The sequence below is a fragment of the Paroedura picta genome, chromosome 2, assembly GCF_049243985.1.
Source record: "Paroedura picta isolate Pp20150507F chromosome 2, Ppicta_v3.0, whole genome shotgun sequence".
NCBI classification, from domain to species: Eukaryota; Metazoa; Chordata; class Lepidosauria; order Squamata; family Gekkonidae; genus Paroedura; species Paroedura picta.
Window position 1 is genome coordinate 77,505,268 of NC_135370.1, and position 23,578 is coordinate 77,528,845.

At 43.3% G+C, this 23,578-nt stretch overlaps 2 protein-coding genes and 1 long non-coding RNA gene across 3 annotated transcripts; 1 reads left to right on the forward strand and 2 right to left on the reverse strand.

Annotated features, from left to right (window-relative positions):
- Nucleotides 1-381: 381 nt before the first annotated feature.
- SMTNL1 (smoothelin like 1) lies at nucleotides 382-10,899 on the forward strand. The gene is made up of 8 exons (XM_077320971.1): nucleotides 382-777; nucleotides 1,018-1,431; nucleotides 2,062-2,197; nucleotides 3,960-4,014; nucleotides 4,575-4,742; nucleotides 6,264-6,366; nucleotides 8,375-8,526; nucleotides 10,755-10,899. The coding sequence occupies exons 1-8, from the start codon at nucleotides 382-384 to the stop codon at nucleotides 10,897-10,899; spliced, it is 1,569 nt and encodes a 522-aa protein (XP_077177086.1).
- LOC143829697 (uncharacterized) lies at nucleotides 1,223-4,603 on the reverse strand. Its single transcript, XR_013228212.1, has 3 exons — nucleotides 4,377-4,603; nucleotides 2,262-2,360; nucleotides 1,223-1,362 (listed from the first exon to the last, which is right to left on the reverse strand). It is a non-coding gene; the product is annotated as an uncharacterized LOC143829697 (long non-coding RNA).
- UBE2L6 (ubiquitin conjugating enzyme E2 L6) lies at nucleotides 9,846-18,749 on the reverse strand. The gene is made up of 4 exons (XM_077320970.1): nucleotides 18,626-18,749; nucleotides 16,371-16,466; nucleotides 15,889-16,075; nucleotides 9,846-15,733 (listed from the first exon to the last, which is right to left on the reverse strand). Exons 1-4 carry the CDS (start codon nucleotides 18,653-18,655, stop codon nucleotides 15,579-15,581), a joined length of 468 nt encoding a protein of 155 aa, XP_077177085.1. The 5' UTR covers nucleotides 18,656-18,749; the 3' UTR covers nucleotides 9,846-15,578.
- Between the last annotated feature and the right edge of the window lie 4,829 nt (nucleotides 18,750-23,578).

A 23,578-nucleotide genomic window follows, 5' to 3' on the forward strand; every position in this document is an offset into this window, starting at 1 on the left:
CTCATGGCTCAGTTCATACATGCATATATGTCTTTTGATGACTGTCAACATTAATTGATGGCTTTCAAGTGTGAACAGCGTCACATATGTAACAATATCTAAACCTTTTGTGAATCATATCTAGCACATAATACTTTTGAGTTTATATATTCAGTTTATTTAAGTAATTCTTACAGCCATCTGCAGTGTGCAGTAATCGTACAGAGAAATAAAGTGTTAACATATGAACCTGGCAGCACCAATTATCAGTTTCATGAAGGACTAGAAGCTTTTAACCATCTGATGTTTGCATTTCATTCCTTGCACGGTATCTTTCAGAACTGGCGCTACAAGTGGCTACCTGCTTTGTTTTCCACTGAAACAGTAGAGGAACGTGGCATCATGGAAGCAGACGGCACCAAGGGACAGGAGGAAATACACAGCAGCAATAACCCACAGCGGACAGAAGACTTAGAGGAGGCTCAGACTGAGACTAAGGGAGAGAGGGAGGCAGGGAAAGCAGACGCTGCTGGGAAGGAGGCTGAGGGAGAGAGGGAGGCAGGGAAAACAGAGGCAGCTGGGAAGGATGTTGAGGGAGAGAGGGAGGCAGGGAAAGCAGAGGCTGCTGGGAAGGATGATGAGGGAGAGAGGGAGGCAGGGAAAGCAGAGGCTGCTGGGAAGGATGCTGAGGGAGAGAGGGAGGCAGGGAAAGCAGAGGCAGCAGGGAAGGAAGCTGAGGGAGAGAGGGAGGAAGGGAAAGCAGAGGCTGCTGGGAAGGATGTTGAGGGAGAGAGGGAAGCAGGGAAAGCAGAGGCAGCTAGGAAGGATGATGAGGGAGATAGGGAGGCAGGGAAAGCAGAGGCAGCTGGGAAGGATGATGAGGGAGAGAGGGAGGCAGGGAAAGCAGAGGCAGCTAGGAAGGATGATGAGGGAGATAGGGAGGCAGGGAAAGCAGAGGCAGCTGGGAAGGATGATGAGGGAGAGAGGGAGGCAGGGAAAGCAGAGGCAGCTAGGAAGGATGATGAGGGAGATAGGGAGGCAGGGAAAGCAGAGGCAGCTGGGAAGGATGATGAGGGAGAGAGGGAGGCAGGGAAAGCAGAGCCAGCAGGAAATGTAGCCAAAGGAGGTGAGGCTGGGAAAGCAGAGGCTGCTGGGAAGGACACTGAGGGAGAGGGTGAGTCAGGGAAAGCTGGGGATGCCGGGACTCATGCCAAGAGAGAAAATCAGCCAGTAGAAAAGGCTGTGGGTGATGAGGAAGCACAGGAGCCTGGAATTACAGAGAAAGTGAAGAGAGAAAGGGAAACAAGTCAAGAAGGCCAGGCAGAGATTGAAGATAAGGTGGTTGTGTCTGAAACAGAGCCCATGGAAGAAGTTGATAGACACCTAGAAGTGCAGAAGAAAGAAGAAAAATCTGGTATCTTGGAAAATAATTCCAGCATCCCCCGCAGTGAGGTGGGGACCTTGTATATTCCTAGTTAGAATGAGAATACTCATTTCCACTTCTTTTTCCTGAGTGTCATCCCTTAATGATTGCCATGTGAACTACGAACTATGCTCCCCCTTCCGTCTAAGTTTCAGTTTTGCCCAGGATACATAACTTCTTTGATCTATAGGCAGACAGACAAAACATTTTAATGCATGCTTCAGTCATATGCATTTTGTTCCCTGATTTATCGCACATAGTTTGCTTATTTATGCCTTTCTTTTCCTGTACTGTACACAAAGGCACCCATACATTCAGAGCTCCCTGCCTTAATGTGACAGGAAGAGCTGTTATTCTCCGAGTCAGAGAGCAAAATGGAAATGTTGCAAGAGGGAGCTTATTCCTGTAGTTCTGTAGACATAAGCGATTCATGTTTCTGTTTCCTTCACTTGTAAGTGGTTACTTTGCAAACACATTAACATTGCCTGTGTAGCCTAAGAACTCACATACCAGGGTCCAAATTGTTTCTGGGTAACTTTGAGGCCACAGCATAGACATGCTCTGGAAATGGCTGGCAAATAGGCCAAGAATTAATGCCATTCCCCACTACATATTGACAGAATTAAGATGCTTTGGTCCTTTCTGTCTCACATGTTCAGGGCCGAACAGGCAGCACTTCAGATGAACCTCTCTCACCAGAGCCAGAGGATGAAGAAGAGTACTGGCCAGAAGTCTCTGCAAGCTCTCCTGATGAGGGCTTAGAAAGCCCCACAGAATGCAAAAGCTCAGAGAAAGGTGAGGAAAATGTAATCCAGCCCCAACAATATAATCGTTCATATCACAAATTACATGAACTTACAGTCAAAGGTGATATTCTTGATTGATTATTTGGAATGTCAGCTGGTGTGGTATCCAGCAACAAGCACTGGATCTTGTGGATCTCAGCTTTCCTTGTCCCCTAAAAAAGAAAAGCAAGCACCTTCTTATCCTGGAACTAAAAACATGCAAGTGATGCCTTCATAATGCTCTAGCTGGTGTTCAGGAGGCAGTGTGTCTTCATGTTCCTTCCCTAGTGGACCTTCACTCATATTCCCCTAACAGAAGTACAGCTGAGGGAGACAAGGGCCTTGCCATTTCTGAGAATAATGACTGAAAAAATCAGGATATATGTCACTTAGATGGCCTCCATACTAGTTTTTTTAAAGATTTGGAATATTTATGTGCATTATTTATAATTTGCCACTGGGACCACAGGCAGAATACAGATGAATCAATGCAACTGACAGGACAGGACATTTGATACACAATGGAACAGGATTTGGGTTGTAGAACTGCGTAATCAGAAATCTTAAAAAACAAAACTGATGCAAAGCATTAAATGATGCAAAATTACATGGCAGGATCTAATTTGTATAGTAGGAAGGATAGACCACAGTCCTTAATAATTTGTCCACAATTATCAATAATTGTGTACAGGGATACCCTATTGCCTACACATAGGAAAGCCCTCTTGAAGAATTCAGTTTTGCATAGTTTACAGAAAGCCAGGTGAGACAGGGCACAAGGCAATTGCAGCAGGCAGAGCACAGTCTTGCAGATATGAGGATTCAAAGCCTAACAGGCTTTGCATAACACACCATTTGTTGCATTCCAGCATTTTTACATTCTTTCCCCCCCTTTTTCCTGCTTTGTGACAAGTTTATTTCACATAAAATTCCAATTTTGTACTAGCCTATTCTTTCCCTTTACGTTCCTCAAGGGTGGTTAAATAGTTCCTGTTCACTTGTCTTTCCAGAATGGATTGTTAATCAGGTTTAGGGGAAAGGGAGAGGGAATGGTTTCTGGTTTTTTCTTTGCAGCCAAATGATTATTACTTGTATTTTAGCAGAACAATTGTGAAATTACAGTCATGGAAAATTAAACATTACTTTGTGTGCAAAGGGGAAACAATAATTGAAACCTTCCCTTCCCCCCAAAAATGAAAGTTCCATTCAGGAATGCCATAGCCACCATGAATTAATTGGTGTGTGTGTGGGGGGGGGGGGGTAAGTGGCATCAAGTTTCAGCTGACATGGCAACCCTGTAAGATTTTCAAGGCAAGAGATGAACAGGATTGGTTTGCCATTGCCTGCCTCTATGTAGCAACCCTAGACTTCCTTGGTGCCCAAGGCTTAATCCTCCCTAGCTTCCAAGATCTGATGAGATCTATCCCTGGGCTACCCAGATTAATTAATTAATATTACTTAGTTAAGCACAGGAGGCACAACTGCTCATAGGTACATGATGAAACAAACAAGGGTAATAAAATTTAAAGGGATAACTGCAGAGTAAACAAGGATTTTTGCTGAATAAGGCTTGATTTCCTAAACATAATAAGATCTCGCCCGGCAGAATGGGCAATGTTAGATTTTTAGGGGAAATACAGTGCTATATAGTAAGTGCTCTATTTCATCTCTGATTGGAGAAAATGAACCCCTCAGCAAGATAATAGTGTGGAAAGCAGCCTTAATTTCAGTGTGAGATATTAAACCACACACCTTTATGCAATTTCCTCTAGGAGGCATCACTTCAAACACAGCAGCTGCAGAAACTGCTCCTGGGCAAACGACCTGGTGAGTCTCTGGGAAGAATTCTGGCAGGGGAGAAGGGAGGAATGCACACACAATGCAAAACTCAGGAGTGATTCTGGTGACTAAAATTCTGAGTGATAACTGGCTACATATTTCCTTCTAGATTCAGGCTGAGGGCAATAAGACACCTCAAAGTATTGCCTAGTGACAAAGGTTTCAAGCAACCTAAAAATGAGCTGATTGAAATAGCTTTTGTTTAGATTGAAAAAACTCTCAGGACAACTAAGAAACAGGCAGACAAAGGTCACTCTTGACCTGGGTGCAGATGAGCAGTCTGGAAACAAGAGCATAGCGCTGAGATCTTGAGACAAAACATCAACAGTAGAGCAATAGCATAATGATACCTGGGACTGGCAAACAACTGAAATGATGGGATATGTGTTCTGGAAATGCTCAGGAAGGGACTTCCATCTTTCTTGCCAATCGTATCTGCCTCTGCTTCCTACAGTTTGAAAAACACTCTACGTTAAGAGATTGAGCACAGATTACCCTACTGTCACTCCTTGTCCAATCCCTGTTTCTGATTTGCTCTTGGTTCCCAGCACTGAAGCAGCCTCAATGAGGGATCAAGAGCAGCACCCAGCAGCTGAGGCGACAACCACCACCAAGGAGAAAAAGATGAGGCCTGCACTTGACCGACGGGCACTAACCAGGCCACGTATGCCACCCAGAGTTCAGTCCCGCAAAGCCATTGTAGAGAAGTTTGGAGGGTGAGCCTGTGTCTGCAGCATGCAGACCGTGAGCTTTGCATCTTCTTTGTGGTGTACTCAAGCTTCCTCCCTATCATGATTATGCAGTTTGCATGTTTAGGGATAGATTTAACATCTGAATTCTATGTGCATGGAAAAACACAGAGAGAATACAATGCTGCTCATGCAGTGTGCTTCCATGGTTCTCTTCCCTGCTGGATGTCTTCTTGGATTGTTGCCTGTGTTATTGCCTTGGACCCCAACAGAATACATAAGCCCTGCTGGGTCCCAAGGCAATGTTTGGTTTTGCTGCCCTTCCCCTTTTGGATTTATCTTTTAGTCTGTTGGCTGTCCAGATGTTTGTGACCCCTGAGTGAAGATCTGGATGGCACGTTTTATATCACCACATGTGTTTGACACCATCAGAAACATACACTTCGACATAGATTCTGGCCTCAGTTATAGGGCTTGGAGTTCAAAGGTCTTTGTTTTTCCCCTAGTCTCAAAGAGTGGGGAGAGGAGTCCAGGCTGATATGCTCCCTGGTTGTAGAAAGATGAGGAAGAGGAAGTTCCTGTATCTTGGGAACATTTCCAAATAAGAAAAAGAATGGAATTCTCAGGATGGGGAGGTATATTGGAGACAGTATTAGTTACCTCATTAGACTGGGATTTTGGAGGCGATCCAGCTGATCAGTGTGAATGAAAAGCTTTTAGCCAAGAATGTTAATGTGAACCTAGTTGTGTTAGCAGGAATTTCAGCGCAGTAGGATAATTACTAAATGGTTCTGATTAATAGTCTGGGGCTAGACAAAGAGAGTTGTTTTTCTCTATGGCTGTTACTGTCACCAGTGAATAATTAGATCCATGAGGTGTTGACTGATACTGCTTTTTTTTTTCCTGATGGCCTTCAACCTTTGTTTTGGTGACGGGCCAAAATTCATTTTCTAGCTCCTGTGTGATAGGCAAAAGAGCTGCTTTCAGAGCCAACATGAAGGCAGACAGAGAAAAGGCAACAAAATGGAGTCTTAGTGACAATACAGAATTCAGCTCTAGCTATGAAAACTTCTACCAAATAAAGCATTTTAAGACTATTGCTTTGGCTGCAAAATACTAACGTAACCTCTCTGGAAATGTTTTGATTCATTATATCAGATTTATGTGTATCCCTTTTAGATTCTATTAGTTTTGGAGGGATATGCAGATATGGGTAAGTTTACAGGTGCCTTTGTTAAGAATTGTATATATAGACTGAGGTGTGTTAAAAGATAACAGAGTCTCTTGTAAAGACAGGTGAGCAGGTAAGGATCAGGCTAGAAAATGGACATGGGTTCTAACCATATAGAACAGTTTTCACACTGCTGGCCATTATAGGATAAGTGAATCAAATACACTAATTTAGAATTTGTGGTTCATATGATTTTTCAAAGAAACATAACTGTTCCTTCATTTTTGTTCGTTATCAACCTCATCCGTTCTCTTGATTTTCCCGTATCCTTCTCTTTCTCATTTCCCTCCACAATCCCCAATTTCACCCTCCAAAAGGGCAGCAAGTGGTCCTGCTCCCAATATCAGGAGGATGGGAGGTGCAAACAGCGTGAAGAACATGTTGCTGGAGTGGTGCAGGGCCAAGACTCGTGGCTATGAGGTAAAAAGTCTACATAAACCATAAAGAGCTCAACACACACTTTCTACAAGATGCTAATGCCACAATCTTATACACACTTATTTGAGAGAGTTCCTCTGAACTCACTTCCAAGTCAATGTATAGAGTGCTGGCTTGTTTCTAACTACAGAAGCTCTTCCATCCAAGATTGTGAACTTAGGATCCCACTGACTACAAACTTTTGCATGCTGTCCACAACCTGTCTAGATAGGATCTAGAATCTTTGGATTGGCTTTATATACGATTATATCAATATTTCTAGGCTCAGCTGTTATCCATGAGCAGATTTTGCTATGTTTCTAGCCCCTGTAGACACAAATTAATTTTTAACAAGGGCAAAAGCCTGGATGGAGAATGTAGCAGTACAGCACCTATTGTTGACTTGCTTTCTTAGACACTCTAGTTCCACTGTCTGCCATTTCACTCTGCACTGCTTATTAGCACATTGACCTCTCCTCTCATCATCACATCCCATGAACTTGGATCAGATATTTCCTCCTGAGAGGTAGTACAGCTGAAAGATGGAGCTGTGAACCAAGAGTCTCCAATTCTATTCTCAGCCCTGCAAAGCCAAACTCTCTCTACCCCACACCTCCCATCTTAGAATAATATTTTTTTTAATATGAAGTGCTTTGAACATGTAAAAAGTGCTCCACAAATACTACTAGTTTCCGGGGGTAGCTGCCATGTTGGTCTGTAGTATAATCATCTTATTCTAGTTTACAGAATATTCATTGAGTTATAGTAGTGTAACCAGAATGTCTCTCTGGCTGTGATGATGCATGTGTATCACCCTTAATTTGGGTAATTATTCAAAATAGTTATCACATACACGTGTCAATATCAAAGTGGTGTGATCTCACTCAAAACAAAAATAAAGTCAACCTGGAAAAGAAATGTCATATTTCATTATAGGCTTTCGATCCACACTTAAAAATATATCAGCACATCTAAAGGTAAAGGTAAAGGTATCCCCTGTGCAAGCACGGGTCATGTCTGACCCTTGGGGTGACGCCCTCCAGCGTTTTCATGGCAGACTCAATACGGGGTGGTTTGCCAGTGCCTTCCCCAGTCATTACCGTTTACCCCCCAGCAAGCTGGGTACTCATCATACCTACCTCAGAAGGATGGAAGGCTGAGTCAACCTTGAGCCGGCTGCTGGGATTGAACTCCCAGCCTCATGGGCAAAGCTTTCAGACGGCTGCCTTACCACTCTGCGCCACCAGAGGCTCTTCTCAGCACATCTAGTTTTGTTCTAATTAAAATCACAGAGCTAACTGGAACATTCACAGATTCAGGTGAGTAGCCATGTTAGTCTGAAGTAACAAAACAAAATTCAAGTTCAGTGGCATTGAATTTAAGAAAAAAATTGGAACATTCAAGCGTCTTTCATTATTCAGTTCTGAGCTTCTAAGCCTTACAAACATTCCATCAACTGGCAAGTAAAGGAAAAATGGTTTGAAATGCTATTTAGCTCTAACATTCTTGTGCTCAGTGAAAATAATTGCAGACCTCTACCTGGACTTTATAGTTGTTGCTAAGCAAACATGCCACTTTGTATGCTGCAGAATTAGCAACTGTTACATCCATCTACTTGTAATTCAATCTTTTTAAAGGAAAAGATCGGTGTAACAATGCTAGGCCCACAGCAATTCCCATATTTTCTCAGGACAAATACAGTTGCACGCTTCTCAGAGACCCAGCATAGTATAGTGCTAGAATGTGGTCTTGGATGTTCAGCACCCCTCTCAGCCTAGATTACTCACTGAGTGGCCTGGGGATCTTTCTCATAGCCTAGCCTAGCTCTCAATAAATAAATAAATAAAATAAGAGGCTATTCCATATGTAGTACCCTAAAGGAACAGTGGGACGCAACCTGGATGTATTATGATGATGCAGTAAGAAATGCCTGTTGCAGCTGGGAGAGAAAGCATGAAGGCAGGAAGCAGCTGAATCCTTCCCCATTAATCTTTCTCTTTCTCATTTCCAGCATGTAGATGTCCAAAACTTTTCCTCCAGCTGGAGCAGCGGCATGGCCTTTTGTGCCCTCATCCACAAATTCTTTCCAGACAGTTTTGACTATTCCACTCTTGATCCGGCAAAGCGCAGAGAAAATTTTGCCCTGGCCTTCACCACTGCTGAGTAAGCACTCCTCCCATCCCAAGACCCTGGGACAGCACAACAGTTGGGACAGGTTGGGTTGGGTGGAAGATGATCCACACATCACATCACACCCTGGCTAAACTGGTGCTGGCTGCAGTGAGCATGTAAAATATGGAAGGGCCAAGTGAATCTTTAAATATAGTGAGCACATGCCATAAAACCACACCATCTGCTGTTCCTTGGCTCATGAGTGTCGCGTGTCTCCAAGTGAGAACCCAAAAGTTGGAGGGGCAAAAGTATATAAAAGTATAGTAAATAAGCAATTTCTTTAACAGAGCTTAAGGCAATTTAAAAATAGTAAAAGAAAAAATCCATAACAAGGGAACTCAGTTCCTGGCCTGGCACACAGAAAGACACACAGTTCAATTTACTGCCATCCAGGGAAGGGTGTTTGTGAGATTACAGATAGATGCCTGTTGAAAAAGAATGCCTGGTGTGCCACTAACAGTAGCAAATTGCAGAACTAGGAAAATGCAAAGGCATTCTACTTAAGTACAGATTTTTTTACCACCACCCCCGTTGAAAAAAGAATGTTTATACTTATATTGTATTCGTAACTCGGTGTGATTGTATTGACTTCTGCTGAGGATCTCAAATATCAGAATGCACCATTTGAGCTATTATGTATATGTTAGACTGATATGTATGTGAACTATGGGGAAAAGAAGTGTTCCCTTTTATGGGTTTTTTTACATGTTTATAAATTACCTTGAGTTCTATTAAATTGTTTATTTAATATACTTTTAGAGCCTCTTGTGGCGCAGAGTGGTAAGGCAGCTGTCTGAAAGCTTTGCCCATGAGGCTGGGAGTTCAATCCCAGCAGCCAGCTCAAGGTTGACTCAGCCTTCCATCCTTCCGAGGTCGGTAAAATGAGTACCCAGCTTGCTGGGGGGTAAACGGTAATGACTGGGGAAGGCACTGGCAAACCACCCCGTATTGAGTCTGCCATGAAAACGCTAGAGGGCGTCACCCCAAGGGTCAGACATGACTCGGTGCTTGCACAGGGGATACCTTTACCTTTACCTTTAATATACTTTTATACACTTTTGTCCCTTACTATTTTTGCTTCTCACCTGCTTTTCAGGTTGTTTTCCCTTTTTTGTTGCGTGTCTCCAAATGCCTGGAGGGACACATATCACCCCTTCACACTTACAAGTATATACTGTATCAAATACAGTTGAAAACCCAGTGTTATTTGCAGTGCTGCCAAAAGTGTGGCAATCCACTCTGTTTTTCCTTGTTTAACCTTGACAGGAGGGTGCTCAAAGACTGATGGGAAATGAAATTGCCACTGAATAGCCAGTAAAGAGACCAATATTTATTTTTATTTATTAATTGGACTCATAGGTCACCCCTCTTACAGAAGTCTCAGGGTGGCTGACAACAATCAGAAATCCATACACGTATGTTTAAAACAAAAAAACATAAATAAAAATTAACTTCTGTTAAGACAAGATGCTCTTATTTCTCACTAAATCTCACTGGTTTCCAGATTCCCAAATATCTAGGATTTGGTAATGGTGAATGGTGAGGGAGGCCTGTATTGCTATTATAGTGTATGTACTGTGTATATGCTATGTTGGGCTCAACCATACGCCTGGCGGAAGAGTGCTGTTTTGCAGGCCCTTCGGAACCTTGGCAACTCTGAAAGGGCCTGGAGGGCAACCCATTTGGTCAGGCTGGAGCCAGGGTCAAGAAGGACCTGGCTCTGGTTGAAGTCAAGTGCACTTCTTCAGAACCAGGAATCGTGAGCAAGCTGGCATTTGCTAATTGAAGCGCTACTGGAAGAAACAGTAGCTCTTAGAAGGTGGAAAGGCATGGAAGCAGGACAATCAAAACGAGCTATAGGTGAACAAATATCTGTAGACTCCCCCTTAGAACTCCAGAAAATGAACTCAGTGGCCCCTGAAGTACTGAAGAGCTGTCCTTACCTTTGTTGTCAGCTTGATGACAAGGTTGTAATTTATAACCTTTTACAAACAAATCAAATAAAATGAAAGACCCAAGAGAGCCTCAAAAGGCAAGATATCCCCATTAGGGCTATTTCTTCCTTTGCATATAATCTATTACAGTTGGATGGCACTGCATCCGTTCTGTTCTGGATCTATTTGTGTGGAGAACTATAGTCCAAAGTTGACTTACAAATCCAGCAAGGCTTAGAAAATTATCAAAACTAATCTGACTTCTTTTCAACATCCTCATCCCAGGAAGCTTGCAGACTGTGCCCAGCTTTTGGATGTGGAGGATATGGTACACATGAGCATCCCTGATGCCAAATGCATCTACACCTATATCCAGGAGCTTTATCGCAGCCTAGTACAAAAAGGCCTGGTGAAGACAAAGAAGCCGTGAAAAGAGATGACAGGCTTATATCTGAGGCTACTTGGTAACTACAGAGGAACGTTTGGGACAGGTAAAGGTGATAAATCTCATCACGAAGAGGGGGTGTATCACATAAACATTTTAAAGACACCATCCTGTGGAGCAGGGGTAGACAAATTGCAGCCCTCCAGATGTCCATGGACTACATTCCCATGAGCCTCTGCCAGCGAATGCTGGCAGGGGCTCATGGGAAGTGTAGTCCATGGACATCTGGAGGGCTGCAATTTGACTACCCCTGCTGTGGAGGATATGAACAGGATAGCCTCCATGCAGATGTGGAAAAAAAAGTTTCAGAATGGTCTAAATGAGGGTTGTCACATACAAGGCCCAGAAACCCTATCAGTCCTTTAGGAATTCCCAACAATGGCCAGGGCACCTCTGCTCCCAAACTTGTTGAAACACCTTCAGAGCCTGGAAATGATGTTGATAAGTGGGTAAACTGGCTGACCAAATCCCAGGGTAACGAGTTTGGACGAGGTGTGAATAGATGAAAACAGCACAGTGGAGGGTTAAGCACACTCCCATCGGCACCAAGTTTAACCTTTTAAGGCCATATGCCTATGAGACCACCTCTTCGAATATGTCCCCAGAAGAGCTTTGTGCTCAGCCAGTACAAGCAGGCCAGCGGTCCCCATCCCCAGAGAAATTCAGCTGGCCTTGCCCCCCACCTAGTGGAAGAAGCTCCCATAAAACATCAGGGCCCTGGCAGAACTCACTGAGTTCCAAAGGGCCTATAAAAGAGAACTCTTCCCTCAGGTCCACAGCTGAGGCCAGTAAAACAGTCTATATCAATATCTAATTGACCTCCCTCCTGTATTGCACCCCTATCTTGGGTTCTGGTTTTACACTGGGTTCTGGTTTTAAACCCATGGGTAGATTTTAGAATTGATAACTGTCATTTTAGTGTATTGCTGAACATAAGTTGTTCATTGCCCTGAGTCTGCTCGAGTGGAGAAGGTGGCCTATAAATTTAAAGAAAGTTTTTAAAAACCTGTTTTCAACATCTGAAAGCAAATGCAGGGGATCCATCTTGTCTAATTTGCTTCACCCGTGATTGGGAGCACCTTTCTCTGCTTCTGTACATATTGTAAGGGGAAAAAAGAGTTTGCATGGAGGAATGCTATTGTACATTTTTAGTTGAAAAACAGGATTTGCTATATTTGTTTCTCAGGGAGAAGACAGCGTGAGATATGTCCTGGCTACAGCCCTGTGTCCATTCTGTGATTTCCTGCACACAGCATTGGATGGAACAGTAGGAGCTTTCCCCCTCTAGCGCTAAGGTCTACAGCCAGACATTTTATCAATATGCCTTTGAGATATTTAGAGAAGAGATTACTGATATCACCTTTGGGACAGCAGTCTGACCCCCATTAAACCAAAACTGACAGTGTCTGTTCCGAGCAGATACAACTTAGAATGAGCAGATTCTCTTCTCCAGCAGCCCCTCCTCCTCCAAACACCGATGCTTCTTCTTACTGAGTACTTGTATATCTATTAAAGCAGAAATGTTGTGAAGCAAAGCAACGATGCTGATTTTGTGACAGCAAATAGCTCAGTGCCTACAGATCTCTTTCTCTCCTCAGTAGTAAGAATGCCATGAAGACTATTAGAATAGATATCTTTAGAAATATTCCTCAGAAGCAAAACGTAATTGTATAAAACTACAGGGAAATATGCAACCTAGCATGTGCATGCTGAGTCAGCATTCAGTGCCCTTGGCTCCCATAGGCTACACCCCTAAGCACAATTACTAGAGTACATCCCAGTAAACTATGAACAAGTGCATCTGGCACTGAGCAGTGAGAACATGCTAAAAAGAAATTAAACTATAAGACCCATTGAATATTGAAACAAACTACCTACAAGGACTGTGGAATTCTCCCCCCCCCCACACACACACCAAAAAAGAGAGGCTGAACAACCATCAGCTAATGACACTTCAGAAAAGGATAATAATCATAGCCTGTACTCAGTGCAAAGGCTTGGAAGTGTTGATCTAGTCCATCTCCAGCAACTGGAGAATTATATAAAAGGATGTCTAGAAAGCCACAAATTGCATAATATCAAACAAGTTTTAGAAGAGGACAGATACATATACAGAGGAGGGAAAATGAGAAAAGTTGGTCCCTTTGTTCAGTTTTTTTTTCTTTGTATGCATGCACATGCACACAGAAGATTCACTTTATGCATCCAATCAAGTCGATTCTATCTTACAAGAGTTTAAACTACAATAAATTTGGAAATCTTTATAATCCTTTCAAATGATAATGGAAACCCAGAAAAGTTGGTATTTTCTCTATAATTAAGAGCATGTTCTGTAGCTGATATATAAATGTTGAACATTTCAGCCTGTACAGGAGTCATCTCCCTAGCAGTCTTTCATTTGAAAGCCCAAATATAAGTGTGCATGAGTGCTGAAAGAAAGGCATTTTGTTGTTGCTTCATACTAGTACACCTATGCTGGCACCGAAAATCAGTCCTGGACCAGGACTTCATTTGAGCTAGAAGAATGTCTAGCTCAAATGAAGTCCTGGTATGCTCTAAGAACACTCAAAAATGATCCCTGACATTGTTGTGTGCTCTGTATGATCTTGGGCAAGTAAATCACATTTTGTATCTCTTTACCTACAAGAAGGTGGCAGCATTGGCCATTCTCATGGCAGTCACTTGTGAGGATCACTGTCTCTTTGTTCAGTCAGAAACACACTCAGGGAACCCTAACAGCAAGAGCTGCAGCACAATTTAAAGAGCATGAAAGTCAACTGTCATGAAGATACACACATTTTGGTCAGCAAAAGGACGCTTTTTTTAATTAGAAAAGGGTAGCTCACAACCATGTATGTAACTTCTCAGTGTTTTAGCTTCTCTACTCAGGGATAAGTTAGTGTTAGTTCTAAACCAGCTCAGAGGTTCTTGGCTAATATTACTGCAGTCTGAGAAAGGGTCAAGGAGAAACAGGGCACTGTGTTGAAGAAAGGGGGAATGTTCCTCTTTTCAGTTGGCAAAATGATCTCCTTCCACACCAAGGAACCATCCATGGGCAGGGAAGGAGGCTGGCTTTTGGTGGCTGGTGCTTTGATCCTTAGATATGTAGATATATGGGTTGCAAACAGGTGTGCTGATTGCACAGTGACTTGCCTGCCTGATGCAAGCATAATGGACATGACATGTGGTCTAGACAGGCTGGTAGACAATGCTGGAAAGGTATGAGTGGTTGTGGGGCATGTTGACTCCAATTATGTGGGGCAATGTAGTTGTGTGGTCCTGGAGAAAAAATTTAGACTGCTAGGCAGGAGACTTCAGGCCTGTGGGTGGCGGGCACAGCCACAAAACGGTTGCTGCAGCTTACCTCCATGCAGCTTCTCTCTGCCCAGACAATGAAACCTTCAATGGCGAATCAAAAGCCATGCTGGGCAAAATTCCTACCTCACTTACTAAAAACATTTGGCAGACATCAAGGAAGAAGTGGGCGGGCACCACATTGGAGACCCTGGCCCAGGAAGCTAGACAGCCTTCAACCAGCCATTGTAGCAATTTTCCTTCAGCCACATATTTTATCCTTACAGCCAGAGCAACCCCTTGTTCATTAAAAAAATATATTAGATGCATTTACATTTTGTCATACCCACATAAATTAAAACTTTTTGTTGCCATTTTTTCTTTTTTACACCTAGGTTTGTTGCAAAACTCTGTGCGTGGCTTAGTGATACCTGAGGCTTTGGATTTGCCTGTGTGACGAACTATGAGTTATGAGGGGAGGAGGGACACTTTTCTCTAAAAATCTGTCTGGCCTTGAAGACTTTGAGTCTCAGTTCGAAATTCCTGTCCTGGCTCCAATGCTAAATTTCAAAAGGAGAAAGGCAGGTAAACTCAGAAACAAACTGTCTAAGCAAGACAAGAGGTGTCCGCACACACCCCACCCTGATTATTCAAACCCACCATAGCCCAGAATGTCTTTTTTTTTCAGCTGGAGCTGTTTGAAAAAAACTGAGGGAAAGATGTCTGTTCTTGCTTTGTAAAGCCATCCTAGGTAAGCAGGTGGGAAATCCACTTATTCAATCTCATCGCCCTTTATGCACCCCTGAATTAATGTTCTGTTTTAGAAGACCCATTTTTAAACACGCATATGCATACAGAAACACAAGAAACAGGGGGGGAAATGCGAAACTGATAGTTTAAGATAATGGAGGAAGTGATAATTGCAAAGGACATACAATGGCAATGCAACGAAGCAATGGTGGGGCATCATGGGCTAATTCCCCACCAAGTGCATTAATGGGACACAATGTCAGAAAAATCACTGTAAACTTGGTCTTCAAGGAGACAGGGGAGTCATGGGGAAACCACTAGAATACAATAGTTTGGAAACAGCAGGGAAGGACTTTACGCCCCATCATATTCAGGCATAAGGTTTCACATACCTCAAAGTGCAATGTCAATATCAAAGTCAGGTATAGAGTATGAGAGAGCCCCAGGATCCCACTGTGGACATTAGCTTGATGATATGCACTAGTGGAAGTGGCTGTTTAAGCCCTACTCTCCTTATCATACCAATGAGATTGTTCATATGCAAAAGATTCTCCCAGCTAGTTCCTGCCAAGGAGGAAAGCCAGCATGAAGAGTGAGCAGGCAGTGCTTTGGACAGGGAATTACTCAAATGGCCGCTTCTCACTGAATTTGCAGGTATGGTCTTCAGCATTGCACAGGAAGCTATTGTAGTCTTTGGTGAATTCCTCTGCCAAATCAGCACGCAGTGGATGAGCTGGCTCAGGCTCATTCACCAATGTTATCAGTGCTTGGATCACTGTGGGAAAAATCAAGAGGGTCAGGATCAGTAACACCCTAATACCTTTAAGAAAAAAACAGCCAGCGGAAGAAAAATGTAGAGCAGCAGCCATCCAATTATCAAGATAGCTTTCCCTGTCCATTCTGTAAGTCATATTCCCCCAATTTTCTTACCCTGTTCAGTCTTGGTAGCTGGTTTCCAATTCTCATTGCTGATGATCGGCAAGCACACCTGGCCTTCCTCATCCACGTTGGGGTGGTAGATCTTCGTCTTGAAAGTGATCTTGGGGGGCTTAAATGGATACTCGCACGGAAAGCTGATCTCAATCCGGAATGCACCTTTATTGTATGGACGGTAATCCTAAACACATTGACATGATTGAGTAGAAATCACAGTGAGGTGCCAACAAGTAATATTTCTCTGTATCTTTGCAAGAAGTAGATGTAAAAAGTAAAGAGCTCTGCCCAATGGAGTTATCGTTACATTCTGGTTTCTCAGATGAACTATAAAGTATAAAGAAATGAACTGGGGGGTGTTAAATGATAGGCCATCTGAGATGGCAGCTGCACACTACTTAGATGGCTTATACAATACAAGCACCACTAAGCCTCTGAGTCTAAAAGGCTCTGCTGTTTCCTGGTCTCCCTCTACTTACTGGAACTAGAAGAAGCTTCCAGAGGAGGACATTGGTCTCGTCCACTTCAATATCCGAGAGGCAACGGAACCCAGACTTCCTAATATCATCCAGCTCCTAAGAATGCAAAAAGGCAAGAGTTATGCCCAGATCCAGTTGTGGTTCCAAGCAGAACATGGCCATCCTATGGCACTAAATAAACAACGGTCCCTGGCCTCAAGAATGCTTTGCATGGGACACTGTTTTGTTTGTTCCACTGTTACTTCCTTGATTCCCATCCGGAGGAGGTCCACACTACATGCATTAGATTTCTATTGAACGCTTCCACTTTCATCTCTGCTCATATAGCCGAATCATATCATGCAGCAACAATAACAACAACAAAAACAGAATCCAGCATCACATATGCACCTCCACAGGTCAAGGTGATGAGATTATAATTATCCCAAATGTCAGGATCTATATTTGTTTAGATTATGGGCCTACCAGATTCAATGGGACTCCCTCATTCATGTCAAGTTACAAACTGACTGGGAAAAATATATATAAACTGTTCATTCTGGATATCAAAAGCAGCCCAAAATAAAGAGACGTTCCTATTATGTCCTGCCCCGCCTCCTTTCATGTAGTATTTATTTTATAGCCCAAAACCTCCGCATACAACTCTGATCAGAACAGTTTACAATATACAGATCTATTTTCTCTAATGGCATGGCTTTTCCCAGGCACAGTCCGCCTGACATTCTGAAAGTATAATTACGGGTTCATTGAAGCCACAGAATTGCCTTAATTTCCCAATGGCTATTGGCATACATTATACCAAGGGTGACTAGTTGCTTACATAGGAACCATTCCTAAATGCCAAAGCAGTGCTGTTCCAAATGGCCTTTGAGATGCAACATGTCCCATCAAACAATGACATCCTGTTCTTTGCAGCTGTATTTTCTTTGGAAAGATCTAAACCAAACCTGAGTCAATGTGGTTCAGTTTATAAAATAACAGAATGAAGAAAAACTGCAGGCCACATTTTGTAACAATGTATCAAATCAGCCACATTGAAATAAGGTTCACAACTGATGTTCTCTGCCTTTCTAGGGGTGCCATCTTATGCAGTTAAATGCTATGCACGTTTACTCAAAATGCCCCACTGTGCTCAATAGGACTTACTTCCCACTAAGAGTACATGGAATTGTAGCCTTACTTAGCCTCCAAAAATATGACTCAGATCCCTGTAATCAAGTCTTCATTACATTTGAAGTTCTTTTGTCTTTAATTTCAGCATGTGCTCTTTTAGAATGCGTTTTTGAATATTCTTCTCACAGGGCACAAAAAGCAATTCAGAGGGGGCAATTTCAATAAGAAAAAAGCCCATCCTCCCCAACTTCAAACCTAGATTGTGGTCTCCCACAGCGGCTTTGGCTATTAAAAATGTGAGAAAGAATTCATTAACCTGAGAAGCACATACAGTTTGATGTGAGATATAGGGCAGAGGAGGCAGTTTTAGGGCTGTTTTATTTGCGTTAAGCTTAACTTTATGGTCTGGCAGTCTCTAAGCTCACAGCTGTGTAATCAGTTTTGAAGAAACATTTGCCAGTTTCATAAATGGCTTTCTGCCCACATTCCACACTGCTGTCAACAAGAAAACAAGAAATGGAAGCCTGAACAAAGAGCAGATTCCTTGGTACAACTCCACTGGTTAACCCTGGAGCAAGGATTCAGGCATAACGAAACAGGCAAATTCAGAAACTGTTAACAAGTCCCTAACGGAGCGAAGAGTGCAGGTGCTGAACTGCTTTGACGGAAAAACAGCAGGATGAAGAAAGGCTGTGTGAATCGGCCTTCCTGCAAAGCCTGCACCGCTTGGGTGCTTTCACTTTCTATTCCTGCTGCTACAGCTATGAAGCACCGCGGGGAGTTTTTGCTTAACGAAAGGCAGATCCTCCACGCTGGAAAAACCACCACCACCACCACCCTCACTCACTCACACACCCGTTTGGAGGTACTAAAAGGGAGAAATGCTTCTCGGGCACTTCAGCGAGCAATCCGATCCTAGCCTAAGAAATCGGTTTCGGGGCGATGGGGAAACCGCGCCCAAAGCATCCCCTCCAATAAGGAACAAGAATCCGGCAACTGCAGTCCTTCCCCGGAATGCCACCAGCCGCTCTCTTCGGGCATCTCATGTCGCTCACACGTCCCATTCCCTTTGCGCGCGCAGAGGCCATAAGCCGCCCTCGGGATCACACTGCGCGCAACCTCCAGCCTGCCCACCCGCCTACCTTCCCCACTCGCCGGCTCGCCGCCGCCATCTTGCGCTCCCGAGGCCACACCCCCGGCTACTCCTGGCCACCTCGCCTTAGAAAGACGCCCCAGAAGACCGCTTCCAGCGGAGGGAGGAAAACGGACCTTTCTGCTTAAAAAACAAACAAACAAACACAGATATGGATATGGGATGGACGTGGAAGAGTCTGCATTTCTGCCCCCTCTACAAAAATCCAGCTTTTTATCCCTATTTCTCCCTCCTCCACGTATAAAATTTCAACCCTACTATTGTTAATTGTTGCATGATGTATTGTGTTTAAAATCCGGAATAATGATCAGAGATTATGGTTGCCAGCTCTAGGTTGGAAAATACCTGGAGACATTAGTGGGTGGAGCCAGAAAGGGGCAGGGAGAGACTTCAGTGTTGTGTAATGCCGTGGAGTCCCCCCTCGCAAGCATCCATTTTCTCTGGAGGAACGGATTACTTTAGAGATGAGCTATATTTCAAGGGCATCTTCAGGTCCCACCTGGAGGCTGGCATCTTAATTCCAGGTGGGCTTGGGGATCCCCAGGAATTACAGCTACACTGGAGAAAATGGATGCTTGAGAGGGTGGACCACTTGGCTTTCTATCCTGTTGACATCCCTGCCTTCCCCAGGCGCCATCCCCAAGTCTCCGGGAATTTCCTATCCTGGATCTGATAACCCTGCCCCCCCCCATCCCCTACCAATGATCAGGGGGGACCTGCCAAAACTAATAATGGCACCTTGATTAAAGGCCACACAATGAAAAGTGGCTATTGACGCACAGGTAGTTATAGCACATAAAAGACACAAGTGGGCATACTTTAGCATAGTGGAATATTTGTTTTGTACTGGAAGGTTCTAGAATCAGTCCCTGCATCAAGAGCTGTAACAAAGGCAAGAGGAGCTCAGAAACAGTATACCATCATTAAAATAAAAGAGCCGGCAACCAGGTTCTCAGTCACTATGTGGAAACATCCCACATAATGGCCGGAGTTGGCTGGTGAGTCCAGGTGCCAGGCCATGCCCATTGTGCTGCCTCCTGCTGCCTCCTCCACCTGTCCACGCTCTCCTGAGAGTGTGGGCAGTCGTGGAGGACATGTGGAAGTAGCATAGCGAATGGGGCTTGGCTCTGAGCCTTACTAGCTGCCACTTGTTCTTCGAGGCCAGCCATACTGCCCATCTACTGGCATGGTCCCTGGGCTGGGACTACAGATGTCATGTCCGTAGTTACATCCATTTGAGGGGCACCAGTAGATGTTTCTACAGCAATAAATGTGTTGTTATTGATCTTGTTATGTATGTATTTACCTTTTCATCAAAATAATTCTAAAAGTATAGGTGGCACAATTTTATATTCTTGCGTTGAGGGCTGTGTCTGGCTTTGGGAAACTGGTTATTTATCATGCAGCTGAACAGCTCAATGGCTGACAATAGAAGACAATGTTCTTTAGAAATATATTCTTGATTTTCATTTTATCAGGTACCTTGTTGGAAAGCAGGGAGGTATGATTCTTAGCTCATTTAGACCTCTGCTCATGGACAGTGAGAGTGTCCGAGAAATGGAAGACTAGGAGACTAGAAAGTGACTCAGAATCTGAGAATGAACTTCTGGCAGTGATGCTGGCAGAAGGAAATGTGCTTTGTCAGTTATGCTGACAAACATACATGGAAAATATTTTCAGTCTGCAGCTGCAGGAGTATTAAGGTAACTTTTTTTAGAAGTTACCTTAATTTTATGCTTTGCAAGAAGGGAAATTGTAGAGGTGAAGAGTTGCTAGTAATCTGAAAAGCAACAATGCACAGATGTATGCCAGTACACTAAAACAATTCCAGAGGGTGCTTCTCTGTATATTTATTAATTATTGAGAGAACTTGCACATACCACGTCCTAATGAAGAATTCTTACCAACTAGGGTTTTAGCTGCAGAAAATGTATGGATTATTAACATGTCAATCATAAATAATGTTGTTTTATATGTGTGTAAGAAATAGGTTTCCTTATACTGGCTCTTTGTGGATATCTTGATCTGACATTTGGCATGTTTAGGGCTCTTTAAATGTAAAACTTTGCTGATCTCTACCCTAGATTTTGATGAGTCCTTCTCTTCCCTCACAGTTATTGCCCCCATCTTAATTGCATGTTGTGACACCCAGATAGCACAGGGACCTCCAAAAGGACCAAGAACACCTATCAGATGGGCTAGTCAGCATGGGGACTGGTGGAGGCCAAAGAAGAAGAAGCCAGAATGGCTGGTGAGTGAAGTGTGGCCAAGAACCAGGTGAGGGGGGCTGGGGCATACAGCAGTGGCTCAGGGAGAAGTTCCACCCTTAGGGCCTAGGCAGAGCTGGGGTTTCAGACTCAGGTGACTCCATTGGGAAAAGCAAAAAATTAAGTGAGGTAGTTGGGAGTGAGAGGGATGGGGATTCTGAGCAAGAAGTTGAGAGTCGGGAGTATACACAGAGACGTTCAGGCAACATAGTGCAGACAGTATCACAGCTGGCTGGCAATAAATATGGAGTTTAGACTACCAAGCGTGAGTCTCATCTGTGAGCATGGAATCAGTTTGTTGTGGGCTTCATCTCTTTAGATACCACTCCCAAAGCACATACCAAGGCCTCATCACCTATGGTCAAGTTAATGTTCATAAAATATTGATGTGTACCTCAGAGGATTGTATAACTGATTGATGGTGCCAAGACTATAGTGTCTATAATATATGTATGTTTATCTCTCAGGGCTGCTACACTTAATTATTTGGATTTTTAAAAACATAATACAGTTTCTCATGTTGCAAAAACATGCTTCTAATGCTTATGTTTTCAGAGAAAAACTTGAAAGAAGGCTGTACTTTCAAAACTCAGCTTGCACAAATGTGATTTGAGTGAAGACTGCTGCTAAATGTATGAGCCTTTAAAATAGTTATATTCTATAACATATTTTAAAATAAAAACTTTCCTTTTTAAATGTGTCTAATAAAGTCAATTTGTAATCTGATTGTAGTGATGGGTGCCATGTCACAAAAGGCTTGTGATAACACACTGGCAACAACCATGCTCAAAGCTCTGCCTCCAGGTCCAGCATCGCCCTCTGCTACAAGTGGAGCAGGCCCTGGCAGCCCCATAAGTTGTCTGAAATATGGCAACAATTCAGCAGAGTCCTCTAAGAAGTGGGACGGATGCCTGATGCAAGTAATAGACAGGCACTTTACAGGCCATTGTAGGCTTTCCTAACTCTGAGCCATTCCATGTTACAACAGCCTGACTCATGGCCTTCTGCATTCCAGAAGCACAGAACCGGGCCTCACTGAAATGAATAGGGCAGTGCAAAGTCAAGAAAGACAGTCTTTCCCATGTCAGGAGAGGGGGGGGGCAGGAACAGCCCTGTTCATTTTGCATGTGTGGTAAGTTTGGTATGTCTATTGCTTAATAGTGACACTGGTTAAAAACAAACAAGCTGTCTGGGTGGCAAAAAAAACTCAGTGAGACAGATTTAAGTGATGTTCCTGGAACTGTAGTTAAGCAACTCATAGATTCCCCCCCCCCCCCGCAGGGTCTGCAACACTGCAGTCATTTAGGGCTGCCTACTACCTGGAGAAAAAAATGTCTTACAGAGTTTTGGGGTTGTGTAGGAAAGCTTGATGAAAAAGTTGACCCAGGGAATTGCAGTAGTGAAATGTGAGGGGGAAACTAAAGCATATGTACCATAACCACTGCATCTGCTGTAGCAATGAGAGCTACATGACATATTTCCTTCACATGACAGCAGCCCTGACAGCATTCTGAGAATACAAACCAATAATTGTGCGTTTTATTTGTTTATTTAGCTTTATTCTGCTTTTCTCATTAACAATGGCCTGAAGTGCCTTACCAAAATATGTCTACAAGCATATATATATATATATATATATATATATATATATACACACATACACACACACGTACATACATATCTACCTACCTAGCCAGCCAGCCAGCAGATGCCTATGAGTCCAGAGCCAAGATTCCTGAGGCTCTTGTCCTTAAGTTCATTCCCCGGGCCTGGTGTGGGCTATAAATACCTGCATTAGGATGGAGAAAAAGCTCTTAGCCTAGAATTTCAAGCTGGCAGCATTCTACTCCTCTCCCTGCTGAAACCTAAACTATTTTGTATTAATAATACACACTGTCACTTTTATTGCTTTAGACTTTTACCGCTTCATATAATAGTTGTTTTCAATTGTGTGTGAAAACTAATATTCATGGAAGTTTAAGAGTTTAAAATAAAATGATACTTTATAATAGCATGAAACACTAATAACTTTATTTTAAAAATACCTGAAAAAAATCAACAGGGTGTAAAACTATGACAGATAGCAGCCCTGTGTTATAGACAACCACAGTGATCATGTACATGTCTGTGCTGCTAACTGACAAGAGATGGTGTTTTAAGGTGGGACAGGTAATTCAAGAGGTTGTTTTTATGTCCAGGCTGATAAATAATCTGATCAATGACTCCTAGTCAAGCCACCTTTCTTTTTTTTGTATCTCCATTTCCTTCTTGACTGATGGCTTCCTTGTACTGAATCTATTTGTGAGTACAGACTGTCTCTCATTATATATTTTTAAGCAATCCCTCTTATAATAGAGGCAACCTACCCTGTTCTCAACTATGACCTTAGTCATATGACTCCAGGTGTTAACATTAAAGGAGCTAGTTCCTTGTTACAAAAAATACTAGCTTAAAAGCCCATTCCTAAGAACGGGCCATGAAAGGGTCCCCTCCCCTGGCCCCTGGCTGGGCAGCTCGTTAGCAGGGCCGAGACACAGTTCCTCAGCAGGCAGTCAGCAGGCCGGGAGGCCCTCGTGAACAGGCCCAGCCTAACAGTCCAGGAGGCCCTCGTTAGCAAGCCCTCCACCACGGCCCTTTGCCCAGGGCCCTCTCCCCTTAGCTGCTGTTGGCTCCAG